Source organism: Trachurus japonicus, chromosome 22, assembly GCF_045865225.1.
Source record: "Trachurus japonicus isolate A0001 chromosome 22, Traja_1.0".
Taxonomy (NCBI): domain Eukaryota; kingdom Metazoa; phylum Chordata; class Actinopteri; order Carangiformes; family Carangidae; genus Trachurus; species Trachurus japonicus.
The window spans coordinates 13,856,654-13,876,011 of record NC_140928.1 but is presented as its reverse complement, the minus strand read 5'-3'; the positions used below and the strand labels follow the sequence as shown (position 1 = coordinate 13,876,011).

Genomic DNA, 19,358 nt, shown 5'->3' with positions numbered 1-19,358 from the left:
ACTCAGGGTGGGGGAAAATGGGTAGAGAGAAAACAAGGGGACAAACGAGTAAACAGGGGAATAAATGTACACCTTTACAATAGATGAATGTTTTATGCGACCTAAGAGTGAGACAAGGAAAATTAAAATTTAAGATGTCTTCCTGATGTACACTGAGGGAGATAACTCGTGTAGAGAGAGGTAACTGAACAGAATGTGTGGTAGAGAAAGAGGAAAGAAAAAGTAAACAAACAGTGAAATACATCATCAACCCTGGTTGGGAGTATGGTGGGTTCCCTTCCTGCACATTTCTGAGATGATAAATACAAAAATACTCTCTTCCCTTTTCTCCTCCTCTTGGAAAGCCACGAGGCCCAGGTAAAAATAGCTTTTCCATTCTCTGCCAATAATTGTGGGCTTTTCATTTATGGTTCTTCCACGTGATGTAACTGGTTGTGTTTGTTGCCATTTATTTTCAAAGCATCCTGCATTGGTGAAGTGGGATACAATACAGGGCCATGCATGATGAGCCTGCATTCATGTGTTTGAGGTTAATGCCAACATTTAACCCAACGGAGCTGGGGCATTTTATTGTTCTTTTGGTGTCTGGTGTGCAGTTGAACAGGACCTCTGCTTGCTTTTTATTTATGTCACCGACAAGTTAATAATAAAAAAAAAGGGGGGGGGCTGTTAACAGGGGATGTACGTCAGCGTGCATGCTTGAGTAAATACTGTTTCATCTGATGTGACCAATCATGGTCACTTCACACACACTAACCATTGAAATGACATGCAATAGTAATCATTATTGGCATACGTGTCACAAAAGCCACATCTGTTTCCTGTGGTAAAACGGGTTTAAGTGGTCAATTCCAATTACCTACTTATCACCTCCAAATCATTAATCAGAGGCGATTTATACATCACACAGTTTTAGTGTTTGCTCTCCTCTGCTCTCCTGGTTGCAGGGTTTCAATAGGCGTCTGTGAAGTGCCCGTCTCAAATGTATTAGCGGGGTATAAAAGGAGCAAAAGGCTGGATAAATGAGTGCAAAGAGTGTGAGGATGTCAAGATGGATAATGATGAAAGTGGAGGACAAGAGGATTGTTGGAAGTCTAAGGTCACCCTGCCTCCAGGCCAGAACCGGTCTCACCGCCACACTCGCACTCTCCAGGCAAAGCAAGAAAACAGCATAACAGCACCGAAGGAGGAACACAGTGATGCAGTCTTGCCGTCTCAAGTAGAGGTCACCAAGTCAAGGAAGCCAATTAAAAAGATGATTAACATTCATGTGGGAGATGCAGTGTCTACGTGCAGGTGGGACGGGCTCACCATTCTCCCTCACACTCACTCACACACACACACACACAAATATAATGGGAGCAGTGAACAGTGCAGTCCAGCCTGTTGTAGCTGCGGTGTCCTGGGAGGTGGAGATCAGGAGGTTAATATGATCCAATCCAGCTCCTTCATTAGCCTGATGAAGGTAATAACAGCCAAGAGGGAGAGCCAGGTTGATGTAACACCCCCCATCTACCTACTGCCTACTACCTACAGGCCTCTAAACCTACTTCAGCTGGCAGACACAGTGGGATGATAGCTACTTTTGTCATTCAACACATTTCCGCGCCCACAATCGGACAGGAAATGGGGCAAGAACAGATGATCACCACCTTTACTCAGCAGCTGTAGCGCAGGTCTTGCATGTTTCTTACAGGGCATACACTTTAAAAGTATGAGCTTAAAGGGATAGTTCAGCTTTTATGAAGTGGGGTTGTATGAGGTACAAATGGCCATTAGGTATAATATCTGCAGTAGAAAGTTGTCTGCTCTCCCCCACTGAGAAACACTGGCGTCCCGTCTCAAAATAATACATCACTTCAAGAGTACGAACTAAAGTAAATATTTACAATGCATCAGCTGGTCAGAAAAAAAGTTTGTTTATCTGGAACTACTATCTCTTTAATCCAAGATGAACACTCCAGCTTGTATCATCACGGCATGTTGCAGTTAAAAAAAAACAATAACACAATGGTGACCATGATATCTTTTGCAGAGTTTTGCCGTCAGAACCACTAAAGCCATATGGGTCCGGTACAGTGATAGGAATGATCACCTGAGTCAACCAGTCAGGCTCACTGAGAGACGTAAGCTTCGGTGGATATGCTGGATGTCATGCATGACAGAGGATGTGAGGGAAGGGGTGGGGGGTGAGGAGGGAGTAGATTAAGAATAAATAAAAGGAGAATGGTAGTGATAGGTAGGCCTAACGGAGAATAAACATCATTAATTGGGGAGGCACACATGGATGGATGCAGCCAGATGGTGTTTTGTACTCATTTGTCATACACTGCTGACAGAGAGAGAGCAGAGTGAGAACTAGAGAAACGAAAAGAAAAACAAAAAGGGATGTTTATTGATCGCAAAGTCAGTACACTGCTGCCTCAAACAGACTTCTACTGTTTAAATCTAGCTCTGCTTGTTCTGCATCATCTTCTCTCTGTGCCTTTCCTGTCTGAGTGGCTCCGATGGTGCTGCTATTGTAACACTCTGCAAAGCCGGATGCATACTGGCAAGTACAGACACAACACCCCGCAGATCGCCAAACTTGGCTTCCATTAAGGTCCATCTGTCTGCCTTTTACAAAAACACCATCTACTGTATGTTCTTCCTCAAAGGTGGTCCAAGGCAGAGCGGGAGAAAAAGAGAGATGAGGAGAGACTCGGGCTCAGGGATGCAGGAGACTGGAACAAGAACAGAGCGCTATACAGGTTTCCCAAAAGAGAAACTTAGCCTTGGCCTAGAAGGACTACAATGGACTGGTTGGGCCAGACATGGCAACTAATGGGGAGCTCTCATGTTGCTGGCCAATGCCAATGCATTTATAAACGAAAAAAGAAAGTGGAGCAATGGAGGCCTCTCTTAATTTCCATAATGTGGACTAGAACTAAGTAAGTGAGAAAATACCAAAAATAGATTTTTTTAAAGGCACAATAGAAATATCGAGGGGAACTGGGGGTGGGGGTGGGGGGTTGGGGCACAAGAGGGAATGGCGATCTGAAGCCAGGAAGCAGGACTGTGTCCCCACTGTGCTGCAAATGGAGAGTTGTGCTCGAGGCCGCTGGTGTGCTCAGGCTGCTAGCATGCTCACTTTGTTCTCGGCAATGACAGTTTCATTCAGGGAGACGTGCACTCGGCTCTCAGGAGCCAAAGTGCCTCAACGCCAACTAGCTCTTTCTTTCTCTGTGTGCTGTTCTCCTTTCTAACCTAACCTTTACAGCTTTTTCTGTGTGTGTGTGTTAAGAGAGTAAAGGCTAGCGAGCCTATTCCTCTTAATGTGCTGTAGGTACCTTGCGGCAAGTGAGAGTGCGACCCGTCACTGCACTGAATCAGATGTAGGGCAGTGTGGCTGGCATGGGGGGTTACTGTATCAACCTATCTTACATCCCATACACATCACCATATGGCTTTAGATTCTAGTTCAATAGGACTATGCCAGCAGCTATCAGCTAGACCTGCTCACTAAGTTCTTATGAAATAAAAATAATTTGCTTTACGCCATAATCTACCAGATCCTCAGGTCAAATGAATCAACTTGGAAATATTGGAAATGGAAATCACAAAAGACCAGAATTAAGAGACGTTGCACCAGGGTACAAACCCTGTTTGTGACCGACTTATAACAAACAAGGAATAACAATTTGATCGTTCAAATGCATGAGGTGCTGTACAGGGAGTTTGTTTCCAGGGTAACGCGTTTACATTAACATTTATCATTTCGGATTTTAACAGTGCACCTTTCAGTGAAGTGGGATATAAATACATATGCTTCTAAATCAGGAACATTTTAACTCAAAAAAGGAAAGGTCAAAGCCACTTTATCCTAACAATTACGTCACACCAGAGTGATTACTGAAAACATAAATGTTAGGAAAACAAATGGCTTCCTCTATAATCTTCGAGCATGTTCAGCACGTGGATGTGTGTCAGGATTCTGCAGTCCACAAAGTTCACCAAGATAAAAATCTCATGTCTTTTTTTATTCGTCTAAAAAATTAGATACAGCACCGCCACCTACACAACGGAGATCGAGTGCCGAAAGGCAAAATGTGGACACAAGGACATTTCTAGCACTTTTTTATCTGGTAGGAAAAAGTGGTTTAGGTAAAGGTAGTGAGGGTTATCTCAGGACAAGGGCAGTGTCTGGTCTCAAATGGCCATGTTCAATTGTCTGCTTGTCTGTCATTCTCCCATAAATCCTTCAAACATGACTGCGACCTGAGAGTACGACTGACAATTACATCCATAACAATGTCCAGTGCATGCACCTGTCAATCAAACACACAAATGTGAACAGACGCACAAAAACAGGTCTAAAGCCGAACAGTGTCGAACTGACTCAACCAAAGTGTCACAGATTTGTAATTATGGTGAGTGGGCATGGCACAGTTTAAAAGTTTAGTTTAACAGTGGTTATGTCTGTTAAGCACCAAATGAAGGCAGCATGTCAGGGTTTTATCAGACCTAAATAAAAAATACAGAAAAAATCTAAATCATGCCCTACTTTTTCTTTTTCTTGCTTTCCCTGTTCGCCTTGCAACACTCAAGGAAAGTACAATTTAAAACAACTTAATACCATTTTAATGTCTATCTCAATTAACATAATCATGACAATTAAACAGTAAATCTACACTAAGTGACTTGGTGCTTCTGTACGACTTGTGGTGAAATATTTAAGACATTTAATTTGTACTCTTATCTCAACCTCGATGTCACAGAGTGTTTTTTCTCTCAGTTGTCAGAGGGAAAAATATCTTTGTGTGATGCAACATGCTTAAGATGAGTTTTTTTGCTCAGAATAAAGGTTGAGTTTGCCATCTCTGCCGCTGCTACATTTCATATTAGGCATTTTAAAATGGACTATATAGAAAGTGCACTGAGGCTAAAGGCCGGCTTGATACAAAGTCACATGGATATGTGGCACTTTGTGCATACAGTTGGCAGGCCAAGACTTGTCACACATGGGAATCATTTCTGTTTGTGATCCAAGCTTTGTTTGACATGAGTACTACAACTCAACCAGAGGACCATTAATAACATATGGACGTAATTCAGAGGGATTTGTTTCTGTTTACAAATGTCAGCTGAGAGTTGATTTTTTATTTGCGAGAGCTACATCATTCTACATAATCATGGATTATATACACGTCAAAGTTCCAGCCTCTTGCACAATTGGCAAGGGTTCGCCGTCAATCACAGGACAATATCTGCTTACAGTTGAGTCATTAGTGCTGTCCAGCACTTCTGGGGACAGAAACGGGGAATGGAACAGACCAGTCAGGGTTTATGCACAGAGCTCTGCAAGTATCTAAGTGGAGGTTACCTAAAGTGCAGTGGGGCTCTGCTGCCGGCTTCGTTTGAGGGCCTTAACCAAGGACTCGAGGGATAAGTGGAGCATATTACTCGGTATGTGTGTCTGTGTATGTGCATGCATGTGGAGGCATTTTTCTGGGCATGCATATCCATGTGTGTGTGTGTGTGTGTGTGTGTGTGTGTGTGTGCTGGTGGGTGTGAGCTAGTCTGTGAATATGTGTGCGTACGAGGGCAGGATCAGTGGAGTAAATCCACACTTGAAAGAGTAGCTCAATCAAGCTCTCCCACCCATCTCTCTCTTTCTCCCTCCCTGTGTCTCTCTCTCATCTCTTCAATGTTCCTCTGCTCCCAGTTCATGGATAGTTGAAAAGTTCACAGGACTCGGGAGCAAAAGAGAGCTACCGAGGGCAAAGAAGAACAAGTGTGAGCCTTCAACACTTCCCATCAGTAGAATCTTTTCAACTCTAAGCTGATACCTGAGCGAGTAGTGCGAGATACAAAATAGTCCATATTTGCTTTACTAATGTCAACAACTGAAATGGCAATAATGAATTTGCACAGCAATTTAAGTAATTTGTAATATGTGCATATAATTCATCTTGATAGTCTGATGTTTCTGAACAAATCTCTAATGTAAAGTTATCAAATAAAAAACATGAATGTTCAACAATGATCTACATACAATACACTCCTCCTATTATATAAATAAACTCTAAAAGCCTCACTATTATGTCACTGCGAGTTCAGCTAAATTGCATAAGAATAGGTTTTTCCGTTCTAGACATCCTGGTTTCTAATCCCAAGTGAGTCAATTATGAGATTATGTCAAAGCGAAACTATCATTATAAAGCCTATAAACAACCTTCAGGTTATCCCCACTCTTTGTTTCACTTCTGGAGCTGGGTCCTCCTCAATGACAACTAAAGCCTGTTCCTTGAAAGGGAATAAAAAAGCATGACCTCATTTTGTTTCCTGTGCGATTTAATAAAGGCGATTTTATGCTGCCAAATGTGGAGAAGATGCCCTTCATTAGAACAGTGCGTACCCACTGCGTCCATACTTTAATCCAATTTAGTTTAGCATGATAAAGGGCATTACTGCCAGCCAGGCCTACAGCCCACCCACTCATGACGTCTGTATGCACATGCGCGTAATGACATGAAAAAATATATAGCCCCCTGGGGAGGTTCACGGGGTAGATAATGCACCAACCAAACATTCAGGGACAGGGCAACTGGGCGATTACTCCGCCACACTGAAACTACGTCACTACTATTGACATTCCCATTTGTCATACCCTTGGCAAGTGACAGGCCACTGTAGCAATGTGCTTTAAGATCTGGATTTAAGCTGAATGGAAAGCCCAGGTTCCCAATTTGGCTTTGTTAAGTGAACAAAATGAAATGTGCTGCATATTGTGTTAAAAAATATGCTTTTATAACGAAACAAATGCACTGTGTATTTTATTGTAATACAAAATAAGGGAGACACATTTTGTCCCTCAAGGATCAAAGAATTTACGGGTTCATTTGATAGACACGGGAAAACACACAACACATAATGTGTGTCTAATGGAAGGATCTTTTCATTACATTTAATTGAGCAAAGATGCCTTGCTTGAAGGAAAAATGGCCTCTGGTGGACTGCAATGGGTCATTAATTAGTTCTATAAAACTCTTATTTGAATTAAGGGTAGAGTGAAACTTTTTTATGAGCAAGATTTCATTAGTGTCCGTAAAGAGCTGGAAGCTGCTTCCTTGTGTTTGAGAAATAAAAGAGGAGAGCTTCTTCTTAACCCACTAAATGGTTCTGGGCCTGAATCACCAGACCATCTTTAATGTACTTGTTAGGCTGTGAAATGCACAGAGATTTCTAGAAGAGTTGGGAGGCTATTTTTGTGGCACTCCTTTCAGATGAGTGTTAGCTGCTGAGAGCTGTCATTGACTTAAATGGACGCCAAGAGGGGTTTTGTTGTGTATGTGTCTACACGTGTGTGTTAACAGTGACTCATTCTGCATCACTCTTTAGAACATTGTCGCTTCCAGAAACAACTTCATCATCAAGTTTGTGTGAGCGCGCGCAAATTTTGTGTGCATGTGTCAACATCCTCTGTGTACATGCAGGCTGTGGAGATCTGAAACACTCGTGCACTCAGAAACAAAACAAGTGCCCAAAGGAAGTGACAGGCGGGCTGAATAGAGACAAGTAATCCTTAAACAAGAGGACATGAATTGAAGTGCTTTCCACATTGTCAGGCTGGGCTAAGGCCTCGTTCAGACAGATGGGGAGGCACTAGAGGGAAAGCAGCTTCTCTACATAATGGCCCCTCTTGTCAGATCTTAACATGTGCAACTCAGGTGAACAAAAAGTTAAAGCTCACATGGATGTAAACATGGCAATAATAAAGTTATCCCACATTTCCACCTGGACATGTGGTACGATTATTATAGGTCCCTTCTGACAGATTTAGACTGAACTCTTACAGCGTCACAAACATGTGCAAATCATTCCACAATTTCACAGCTCAGACTTCCTGGTTTCTCCTAATCACTGTGTATCTGGTTATAATTAAAAGGGGTGTCTTTTTTTTGGGGGGAGGGGTGTTCGCTAACCCAGTGAGCATCGTAATTCTGCTACTGCAAAAAATTTTTTAAGGCTGATGAATTGTACTGTGATGCAGCAATATCTAGGGCAAACAACCTCCTTGCTGCATATTTTTCTCCCAAAGTGAAAGAATGTAAATGCAAAGCACACATGTAGGCATAATTCTGCGTTTACAGGATAAAGTGCATGAAGGAAAGCAGCTTAACGACATTACCATTCAAATGACACCGCATCCCTTGTTTAACCTTGCGTGCCTGGCATCGGCTGGTCTCATTTCCGCAGACCACCAAGCCCCGCGCGTTGCCACCTGATGGCAAATCTGGGCCTTCAGCTGCCCTGCCCACCTGGTCTCCACAGTTAACAGGGAAAACACACAGCGCTTGCCAAAAAGCTACCGGCAGATATCACCAGTGGCAGCGTATGAGGAAGTTGGGGCAGAGGGGATGCGGAGATGAAATGTGGCAGTCACAGGAGGTGTGTGCAGCTAGCTATGTTTTTCCACTCTGCTGGTGGTACAGCCAACCTGTTCCCCTGCTCTATATATGGAAGTAAACAGGATGCTAACAGTGGGATAGAGGTGCTGTGCCATATGTAGCCTCATTATCCTGTTGTTCGGACTAAGGTAGTTGAGATGTTTCTCAGCATTGCTGCTCTTAAATCAGAGTTAAACCATGTCCTTTATATCAACTCCCCGGTGAACTCTAATAACTGTACTTACGGTGAACATTAAACACTGCATGTGTGACGTGTGTACATGATTGCATGGAGGGTAAAGACTCACAGCAGGTACGAGGAGCTTCTTGACCTCCTCCACTGCTCTCCTCATCTTGATTTCGGCTCTGGCCTGTGTGTCTTCCACTGTGATCAGGACATGAAGGTCTTCATTTAGGTGTTCCCAGTTTGGCTTCCCTCTGTTCTGCTCCTCCTGGAAAGAGAAAGAGACAAGACCGTGAGTGAATGTAACAGTGTGGGTGTGCTGGAGCTCCAGTGCAGTAACATAACACAGCGTATCAGAGGAAGCGCAGGCGAGAGCAAGGCGTACACAGAGGACGACAGGGCCCTGTGAAGAGGAGCCGGATGACAGGAGTGGCCCTTTAGTCAGCTATTTAGCTTTAACTTTGAAAGGACACCTTTCTTTAATAGATCTCTCGCTTCACAAAGGCAAAGACGACAGCTAGCCCTGCAGCAATTAATATCAGCGAAAGATGGATGGATGGAGAGATCAGAGAGAGCGAGAGATGGATGGGGATTTTTAAACCACACCAATTTAACTAGGAGGAATGGATACGGTTCAAAGTGCCACAGGGTTGTGCGTAGAGGTACGCAAGTGTGTACCTCTGTCTGACTTGTATTTGTGTGGACAATACTGTCTAAGTAACAATAACTCTCTGAGGGACTTGTTTTTTTTTCCTGCTGAAAAAGGCACCACCAAAGTGCTCAGAGTGCAAAATTGTAGCACTAGCTCTACATCAAAGGCAAAATAGGCTGTATTGAAAACCAACTGTCACTGCTCAATAGCCTTTCAACACAGTTGCATGTGAAGCTGTTTCAAGATTTGAACTGGGGAGGCTGAGTTTGGGAAAGGGTGCACAGTGCTACCGTTTTTCATGTGCTTTCAAGAGAAGCCCAGTTACCCGTCATTCTTGTTAAAAAGGTAAATTGGGATATGTGATGGCAAATATGGAGTAGCTTCACATTTGTATCTTTCTAAAAAAAAATTATATATTTTTTTCTCCATTTCGCATAACTGCTTTCCTACCACTGCCGGTTGCCCCACTGACAGTAAATGCAGCAAAGACACACTGAGAACACTCTAAAAAGCTTTTGAGGTTGTATCGCATGTCACTGTACAACCATGACAGCCAGCGGTTTTAAAGCCGACTACTTCCCCCTGAGGTGAGGAGTTGAGGTCTAGGTTGTCTGAACAGACACAACCTCAGATTCTGTGATGTGTGACGCCACATTAAAACATCAAAACAGGATTATAGTGTAACAATGTTAGCGTATGACAGAATTCATGAAAACAAAACGGAAACGTCAAAACGTATCAAAGTCTATAAAATGTTGTCATCATCACAAGTCTGATCTCTTTTTCTAAAAAAAAAAACCAGGTCAGAGTTACAGGAAGTCGACTGCGTCCCCGGTTTCTCACCTCCTGCTGTTGGTGCAGGTTTGTGCAGACTGTTGACGAACACCGAGTCGTTTACCCCCGCCTATATACAAACCACCTCAACTTCACATCACTGCTCATTTTTTTGAGAAGCGTGCTACTGTGAGGGTGTCTAATTACAAACAATGCATTGCAGCGCTCTATGGGGGGTCCACCTGACATGATTTCAGTACACTCAACCCGTGCCACAAACTCAGAGGGCACACACACACACACACACACACACACACACACACACACACACACACACACACACACACACACACACACACACACACACACACACACACACACACACACACACACACACACACACACACACACACACACACACACACACACACACACACACACACACACACAGATCTGAGTGCCACCCACCTGCTTTCTACTCCACAGAGAGCTGTTGCCATGGCACTGCTCTTTTACAACACACACATACACACACACATACACACACAGTGACACACACACAGAAGAAAGTTCAATATTCCACTCTCGTTTTCCCCTTTTCCACACAGGGGGAGGGCCTAGTTTCAGCTGTCAGGCCATTATTTCACCATGGCTGTTTGCTTATGGCCTATTAGGGGACATGGGGATTGGAGGGTGACTCAGCATTTTCTAGAGGGGACACAGAAAGACAGGGCAAGAGGGCTGCCTCTGCACGCAGGCCACTGTATAATAATAATAATAATAACATGGTAGATACAGTATATACCGATTATGCTGTTGCTGAAGTTGAACCCAACAAGATTAGTCGATCACATGTCTGCGTTCACTCGAGCAGATTTCTGATTTGGTTAGATTGTCGTCAAAGAGATCCGGGAAAAGAAGAATAACACACACACACACACACACACACGGCTATGCGCATGCATGCACTGACTCGCATCCACGCATGCACACCCACACGCCTCTCACCAGCATGACTGCCTGTGAACAAGGTCAGTGTGTGCCCTCTGAGGGAAAGTGACAGCATGACGAACGGGGGTGGGGGCTGGCGGTTGGCGGTGGGGGGGGCGCAGTGGGGAGAGGGTGACAAAAGCGACAGGAGGTGAGGCAAGTGCTAAAGGGAATACTGGGAAAGCCTTTGAAGAGAACGTCCACGCTGGCCAGCATCAAATGCCATGGCAATAACCACATACCGGGGTAATCGGTTTTGGCAAAAATATGTAGCATGAATAAATAGCACGGACACTGCATCTAGAGACGGCATCTAAGAATAGGATCAGAGGGATAAGACTCCATGTTGGTTATGTTGCCTGACTCCCATCATCAGCCTGTACAACACCTGTTTGCCCGCCGGCTTTCACACCCCTTCGAATTGAGCCCAGTAAACTCTCAGGCCTCCGTTCTCGGCGTGGATGACACCACATACAGAAAGGTTACAAAAATAGACGGGGTCTCTTTCCTCCTGTTTTTAAAAAGCAATACTTGGGAAAAAAAACGCTGTTTACACGTTGACGTTCCTTTACGTTATTGATTCTGTCGGTACCATTGTTTTGCCTGAGGGAAGCCGCACCACAGGGTCAGCTATACGCCTGAAGCTGAAAGGGATTTATTGCAAGGACACATAACAGGCTGCACATTTTCAGACACAGAGCTTTCAATCATTGGCGTTGAGGCTGAAGGTCAGTCCTGCTTAATATACCACACTGCTGCTTCAATAGGATTTTAGATTATGTGGTGCCACAGTTCTGTCCTGGCTATGTTGCACTTTAACACTCATAAATTAAACTATTTGCACTGTTTCAACTCTCCTGCTCTGAACTGCCCCTTCTCCTTTGATCAGACGTTTTCCAAGCGGGGTCAATGCAACTGAGGGTAAATGCCAGCAGACAAAACAGGTGCAGTAGGGAGCTAGCAGTAGGGAGCTAGGACAAGATAGGACAAGCGCAACTGTAGAGGAACAAGGATCAGCGCATGTAGAGAAATATGGAATAAAATATTTACCGTGAACCAAAACAAATCAAAGCTGAACTCAGAGAAATGAACACATTCACTGGGAGCTGTTGGGAACTGAAATAAAGCGCAACTTAATAAAGCTTGATGATTTTAGTGAACTCTGATCATTGCATTGGGTTAGATATTTTTTTACGACAGTGTGCCATCCTGTACAGGTCACCAAAATGTCAGGGATTTCAGCTCTGTGTAGAAAAAGGAACCACATAGCAGTATATCTCAAAAGAAGTAATTAAATTAATAACACCACCAATAAACCTTACTGCAGTGGTTGCTACACTTCCTGCCATTTGCCGTCCTGAATGTCCAGTGCATTGCATAGGCACCAAAAGCACAATGTTTGTTTCATCAACATAATCGCACCCTCTAAATTCTTAATAAACAAGAAACAGCTTTCAGTTGTGCTGTGTCAAGTAATTTGTCACAAAGAGATGAAAAAAAAAGCTTAAACTTTAAACAAAACTAGCCGGCTGCACTGCCAACAGGCCAATCAAGTTCAACATATTGACTGCCAATGTCACATATTAGTTCTTAAGCAATGAGACGTGGGAGACGTGCTGTGGCACTGTGTATTGGCTGGCAGAAGTTAAACGTAGCCGCCGGTGTGGGCCTTCACCGTTCTGCCAGTCACTGTGCTGATACCACAGTTTCAGCTATTATGTGTCGAGGCAATCAGCAAAAAAACAAATCAAAGCAAATTTATTTGATATAGAGCATTTCTCAAGGTGCAAGTCTGAAAGTACATTTAGTGTGGCTCAAACTAAAACAGCTGTCTACAGTGGCATCTGTAATCTCTCACACTGCGTGGTAGCCAAAATAGAATTAGGGAATTGTTTTTTTGCAAAAGCGAAGGGAAATCCCTGCTCTGTCTATGCAGTGGTCGATATAATGTGTCTGTAATTTAATTGCCGTTGTTCCTGCTGTTGTTTTGCATTAAGCATGACTGTAAAAGTGAAACCTGGGAGAGTCAAGCTGCCACATTAGATGAAAGTTTAAGTGGAATAAGGCTCCAGAAGGAGTTCCCTCTTCCTTCCAACTGTTTAGACAATAATCATCAAAAAGGACATTATTCACAAGCTTCATCCCTTTAGGCAGCGTCTGGAAACTGCACAGGATTTAACAACAAAATAAGAATAACAAAAAAACTCAAGCACAAGGAACTGGGAGAGGGTTTATTTTAGTGGTGTTGTTGTTGAACACCTTAACGGGGAATGTCCTCTATGGAATTAGGGTGTGATCCATCCTGTCTCCACTAATGTGTCAAAAAAAACAGGATGTCCAAAAGTCTCCATCAGAGAAGTCACAGCAATGTTACTTGTACTTCCTCAGTCACTCTCACAGACACCTTACATTCAGTCTTGTTTGATCAGAGTGTGACGTGCAGTCTGGGGACAGGTTATTATCCTGTGTTAGTCTCTCCTGTCTCCTTTCATTTGAGTCGAACATCAAGTCCCGCCCACACATACACACACGTGGGTTTTGTGATTTTTCATTTTCATGCTCATGAGTCCAACTGTCAGATTAATAAAAATAAAAAAAAAACATACATTTCTACCAGATTCTCTCCATAGATCCTCTCTATATTCTATGATAAATTGTTCAATCTACTTTGGGGAAGAAACAAAAAAAATCATAGCTCTTAAATTCATAAAACTACTAAATTGAGCACAGAATAACGACTTTAATGTGTTTGCCTTTAACAAATACAGCTCTGGTGACAGCACTACAGTCGCCAATGACTCATGTGATAATAATGACGACTAATTACTGTTGTTTTATCTTTGTTAAAATTGACAATGTGTTCAAATTTTACAAGCAGCAGAAGCAGCCGTGGTAAATACTAATTCAAGTTTTAATATCAACAGTAAATCTTGAATAAGAGAAACCGTCTGTGGAGAAAATAATTTGTTTGACCGAGGTTAACAAAGCAAAGACTTGTTTAAACAGGATCAGTGGCAGCAGGCCTGAACAGCACTTCCAGACAGAATTAAATGACAACAGCCAAAGTGATTTGCACACAAAATTATATGGGATACAATCAAAGAAAATGGGTAGAGCAGGGGGTGTGTGGGGTGGGCGTGCAACACAAGTTGTTGTGTATAGTGGAAGTAAAAAATGACAAAAATAATTAAAATCTGAGACATGAGATACTCAGTAATAAAAGAATTTGCAAGCGACCGGGAGTGAGAAAGACTGATTAGGATGTCCTTAATAGCAAACGTTATACTTTGTCTTATATAATCAAAGTGTGAGACGCCACATTTTTCTTTTCACCTGCTTCTTTACTCCTTATTTTCTACTTGATCTGCTTTTCTTCCCCTGCCATTGTTCTTTATATTACTCTGTTTCTCTCTCTCCCTCTCTCCCACTGTGTAGCTCCAGTGAGCCGACTCCCCGTCAGGCAGTGCGGCCCAGGAGGGAGCAACCAGCTGAATTATTGAGAGCATAAAAACGCTGCCGCTAATGGATCCTGAATAAACACACTGGCTAAGCTGCTGCCGTGGCTTCCTCTGCTGCCACAGGGCATCAAGCTGAAAATACTGAGGTTGAGGATGCAGTGACTGGAGGCTACGGCTGTGGCTTTGTCTGCCACTGAGCCACAGTTATGACACACCAGGGCCATCCAAAAATGTTTTGGGGTACAGCGAGCAAACCCGATAGTGATTTTTGTGAGACATTAACAATGGGAACAGCAAAGGGAGACCATTATGTTCTTTTCCCCGCTTACTCTTTTACCAAAATTTAACCAAATGTTACTCTAAATATCTAAAGCAGACAATAAGGTTAGGGCTATAAGGTAAGGGACATGGTGAGGACCGGAAAACATCATTTTAATGAATTCAATTATATAGATGTGTGCAGGAAACCAGTTTGGCTGCTTTAAAAATGTTCCCATTAACTTGCTACCATCTACAAAGCGCTCATCTGTATTTTTGTATAAATGTTTAACTGTATTGGGCCTTTGTTGGTGTACTAATTGTGCAGGGCCTTTCACAGGTCCCGTCACAGCGCCCCACAGCATAACAAACTGGCACATGTCATTAAGTTTTAAGATAGTAAGAGATTATGAAGGTAATCATAGATTCATGTAATGAGCTAAGCAGAACTTCTTAAGGATGTGTGCGCGCGTGCATGCGGGCGTGAGTCTGTACATGCTTGAGCGTGTTCACTGCCATTTAACTACTTCTGTGTCTAATTCCAAAGAAAGAACCATAGCAGAATGTCTTCATCTTGTTCTGTGATAATGAACACACTCCAAGGGAAATGAGAAGAGATAGAAATTAAAATACGAATGGAGGAGCCATAAAAAAAGAAAGAGGGAAGAAAATGTTAGCCCTGCAGCAAACTGGAGCTTCTAAGATTATGACTCAGCTGAAAATCTCTGTGTATTTGTGTGTATGAACCCTGTTTCTCTTACGATGCACTGTGGACTCTGTGTGTGTGTGTGAGAGTATGAGTATAAGTGAAAGAGAGAAAGGGAGAAATGGAGAGAGAGAGATGGGTGTGTGTATGTGTGTAGGGAAGGTGATTCCCATACCAAAAGGGATGAAATACACTCAACCTTCTGACTTGTAATATAATGCATTGTAATATAGCACCACTGCCTGGCAAATCTGGGCAACTGGGGTGTGCAGACAAAAGGGAAAAAATAGGCTAGGATATAAAGAAATTCAACTCCAAAAAGGTGTCACTCAGTGAAGAAAAAATAAACAGAAAAACAGCCAAAGGCAGCTGTAATGGCACGGCTAAAGCTCATGGGCACGGCACGCACATATGCTTGAAATAAAAACTGTCAATTTGTCCTCACAGAAACTTCAAAGGACATCAACAAATCTGATCTGACACACTTGGGAACGCCTTGGGAAAGCACGCGAGTTGCTTGCATTCAAAGTTCATGTTTTCATCATTCAATTATCTTTAATCTGCTTTAATCATAATCATATTGTGCATCAAAACTGAGTATGTACGCTGAAATAAATGTGCCATGAGTCCACCCTGGAGTGAGGCTGACCTGACAGAAGGTGTGACACACGACTACCAAACATGGTCTGGCAGACTCTCATCAGCATTACTGTGCAACAGTCAGTCACATTGGATAATGCATGCAGCAGGTTTAGGCTAAAACATTGTGCAAATATCAATTTTTCAAGAAAATGATGTAAACTTTTTTTTTTTGGTCCAAGTTCACCCCTTGGGTCATGGGATATGTTGACACACAACATTAGCCTTTTATGTCTCCAACCTCGGCTCAGCAGCTCCAGAAATAGAGGCAGCTCCCTGGCCTTGGCCGTGTGCTTACTACTGCCTTCTGTACTTTCCACTGCACAGCTTTGTGCAAACAGCCCTATCAAGTGTCAGAAAGCAGCCACAGGACATCAAGTCGACGTGTGTCCGCCTCATGTTCCTACAGGGGCTGGTGGGATGTTATTGCATGACACCAGTCAAACCAGGTTTCATATTATTTTGTAATACTTCAAGACAGATCCTTGCAGAGAGAGAAAGAGGTGAGCGCCGGGTTGGCTGAAAGAATGTAGGTCTTTTCATTTGTGAGTGAAATCAGCTCAGTAACATTGTTATCAAGAGATAAAAACACATTAACACTGGGCACACTGCCACACCAATAAACCTACCTTCTTCTTGTCTCTCATGGAGCTCTTGCCTCGCACCATGATTTTGCATCCCGTCTCTGCTTCCAACTGTTTGGCTGTGAGTCCCCGAGGGCCAAGGATTCTCCCCACAAAGTTATACTGCAGACACAGAGAGAGAAATAAACTGGTGAGTCAATGGATGAAAGAAGAGCAAGACCATAGTGGAGAGTGGTTTAATAAGCAATTAAAATCTCCCATCGATAACAAAGGCGGAATATAAAAGCTCTAGTTTCATGTTGAACTGGATCATAGACAGTATTCTGCACACACGCACGAACACACACACACACACGCACACTCCACTTTCAGTGAACTTCTAAACAGCATGACATCAGCTTTGCTGGTTATCGCACCTCCGCTGCCACAACTATACACATCATGCCAAATCTATTACATCAGCACATGTCACTGTGTGTTTCTAGGACAGAGAGACGACGGCTGGCCCCCACTAGGGGTGGATAAAAATATAATAAGAGCGATAAAAATAGATTTTTTGGATTAATCACAATTTTTATTTGGGCACATTTGTACCCTTTCTGAATGAACATCTGTGCTAAATTGTATGCGTGTGCTGTTGTTCCTTGAGGCTAATGGTTCATTTGGGGCTGCATAATGTGTACAGTGCCTGCCCTGTGGAGTTGACAATGTCCACAAAAGGACTGTTGCAGGTTTAAAAGCAACACAGATGATAGCTGGCTGTGAGAGCAGCTATGAGTTCCTGTGGTCTTGTAAATTATGACATGAATAATCACACTCCATCTATGCTGCTCTATTGTGCTTTATAAGACTGTCGTAGCATGGGACGGTAAGTTGACTGTGGCTATCTCGGAGCAAACCTAGAGATTGCATCTATGAGAAGGACAAACTGGGAAAAAAAAGAGTGATGTGATCTGTGCCGTGTTTGCTGAAGAGATATCATCTCTGGATGTGAAATGTGAAGTGTATGGATTCTGTTTTGTTCAGTCTGTCCCTGCCGAGTAGCTGATGCTAGCTAGCAGCCGTCTGCAGATATCCGGCTGGTGCCTTATCAACACAAACAGTACAGATGAATTAGTGAGCAGACTTTGAGTTTGTGCCCTCTCTATGCTCTTTACACAGTAAATGTACCACACTCTGTGAAAGCACCTGCTGCAGCCCAAGCGTAGCTGTATGGGATTGTATTTATCATTTAAAATATTCATAATGGTGGTGGTGCAGGTTTACATGCACACGTACAGCGAAGAAATATTGAGCCATGTGTCATGTTTTAGTCATTTTGCGTTAGCTAAGGAAAACAACTTCTTGGGCCAAAGTTTTATAAATGGCAAATGCGTTTAAAATTCAGCCTATAATGTGCAATTTGATATTCGAGGAAACAACAGTGTTGCTCACTTGTTGAAGGTAGAAGCGTGTTTACAGGAAACTCTAAGAAGAAATATATACACTGACTGTGCTGATATTGACTTGAGGAAACTGTAGAGTCGAGAATCCAATCAAATACAGGGAATTTCAGAAGTCACATGCAATATTGCTAAATCGGCCTAGAACTAGAGCTTATAAAATATGTCAAGGAAGATACAAATGATACACAGGCTTATGTTTTTTCCTGCCTGACACAATATAAGTATATAAGGACAGGCCACACGAAAGTCAGCTCGCTCCTACTTTTACTTATCATCTACACTTGATGTCAAAATAGTCCTGGGTAGAAAATAGAAAACTACCTGAAATTAGTCTGGGTGGGAATGGTGGCGAGGAAACAAGGAGAGAATGGAGTGGAGAGCTTTGAGTGGGAGGTGAGTGGTGACGTGAGGTAGTTTTGCTTGACACAATTTTCTTATCACGACCCCCCCTTTTCAGTGGTGAGTGGCTTGGGAGCTTTGTACCAAAAGGAAACGTATTTACCAACGTAATCCTCTCCACTTGAAACTGGCTTCCAACGGGATAAAGGGAAAATGTGTTGAAATAATCCAACACAATTTTCAGCTAAAATAAAAAACAGAAGGAAAGCAGGGGAGCTCGGGAGCACGGCGATGCATCGAGAGGTAAACAAACCACCCATACTGGAACACTGTAGACTATGGTGTGTATAACATCTCTGATGCTGTTAAAAGGGGGACATTTTCGGCCGTACGAAAAATTTCCAAACCTGAAATATTCAAAACGGCACAGTGGAAAGCTTTCCTTGACAATGAGAAGCACAACTGTTCGTCTCTTGAGCCGTTACACTGAGCCGTGACACCCCTGCATTAAATTCTTAAACACAGTCACATCTGCTTACGCACTCCACCGCACCAATGCGTCTGCAAAATTCAAAAGGCCATCAGAGGAGTCACATTTAATTACAGAGGGATTATAAATTTAAAGGGATGTCGGTGTGTTTCCCGTAAACAATCTAAACTAACACTGGTGAGGACAGTCAAAAACTCCAGGCTGTTGTTTTCCTTGTCCCCGTCACTGGGCTTGCCTGCATCCGTAGCCTGTCGTCTGTCTCTGGGAGGAAAGACACACCCTGTGGCTGCAGAGCTGCTGGAGTCCCTGCAGATGATCACAGCGCGCAGCTACATAAGACTTCATGCGTGTGTTTCTCCGTCACAAGGCGACTGTCTGTTTGGTTATCTCTAATCGAGGAAAACGGGTGC

General features: G+C 43.1%; 1 protein-coding gene across 7 annotated transcripts in view; it reads right to left on the bottom strand.

Annotated features, from left to right (window-relative positions):
- qkia (QKI, KH domain containing, RNA binding a) overlaps positions 1-19,358 on the bottom strand; it is a 76,438-nt gene that overhangs the window by 20,981 nt on the left and 36,099 nt on the right. For all 7 annotated transcript variants that reach the window (XM_085767099.1, XM_085767104.1, XM_085767102.1 and 4 more), the window contains exons 3-4: positions 16,720-16,836; positions 8,738-8,881 (exon numbers count right to left, since the gene is read on the bottom strand). In XM_085767099.1, coding sequence (XP_085623225.1) covers positions 8,738-8,881; positions 16,720-16,836 — 261 coding nt within the window. The remainder of the gene's footprint in view (positions 1-8,737; positions 8,882-16,719; positions 16,837-19,358) is intronic.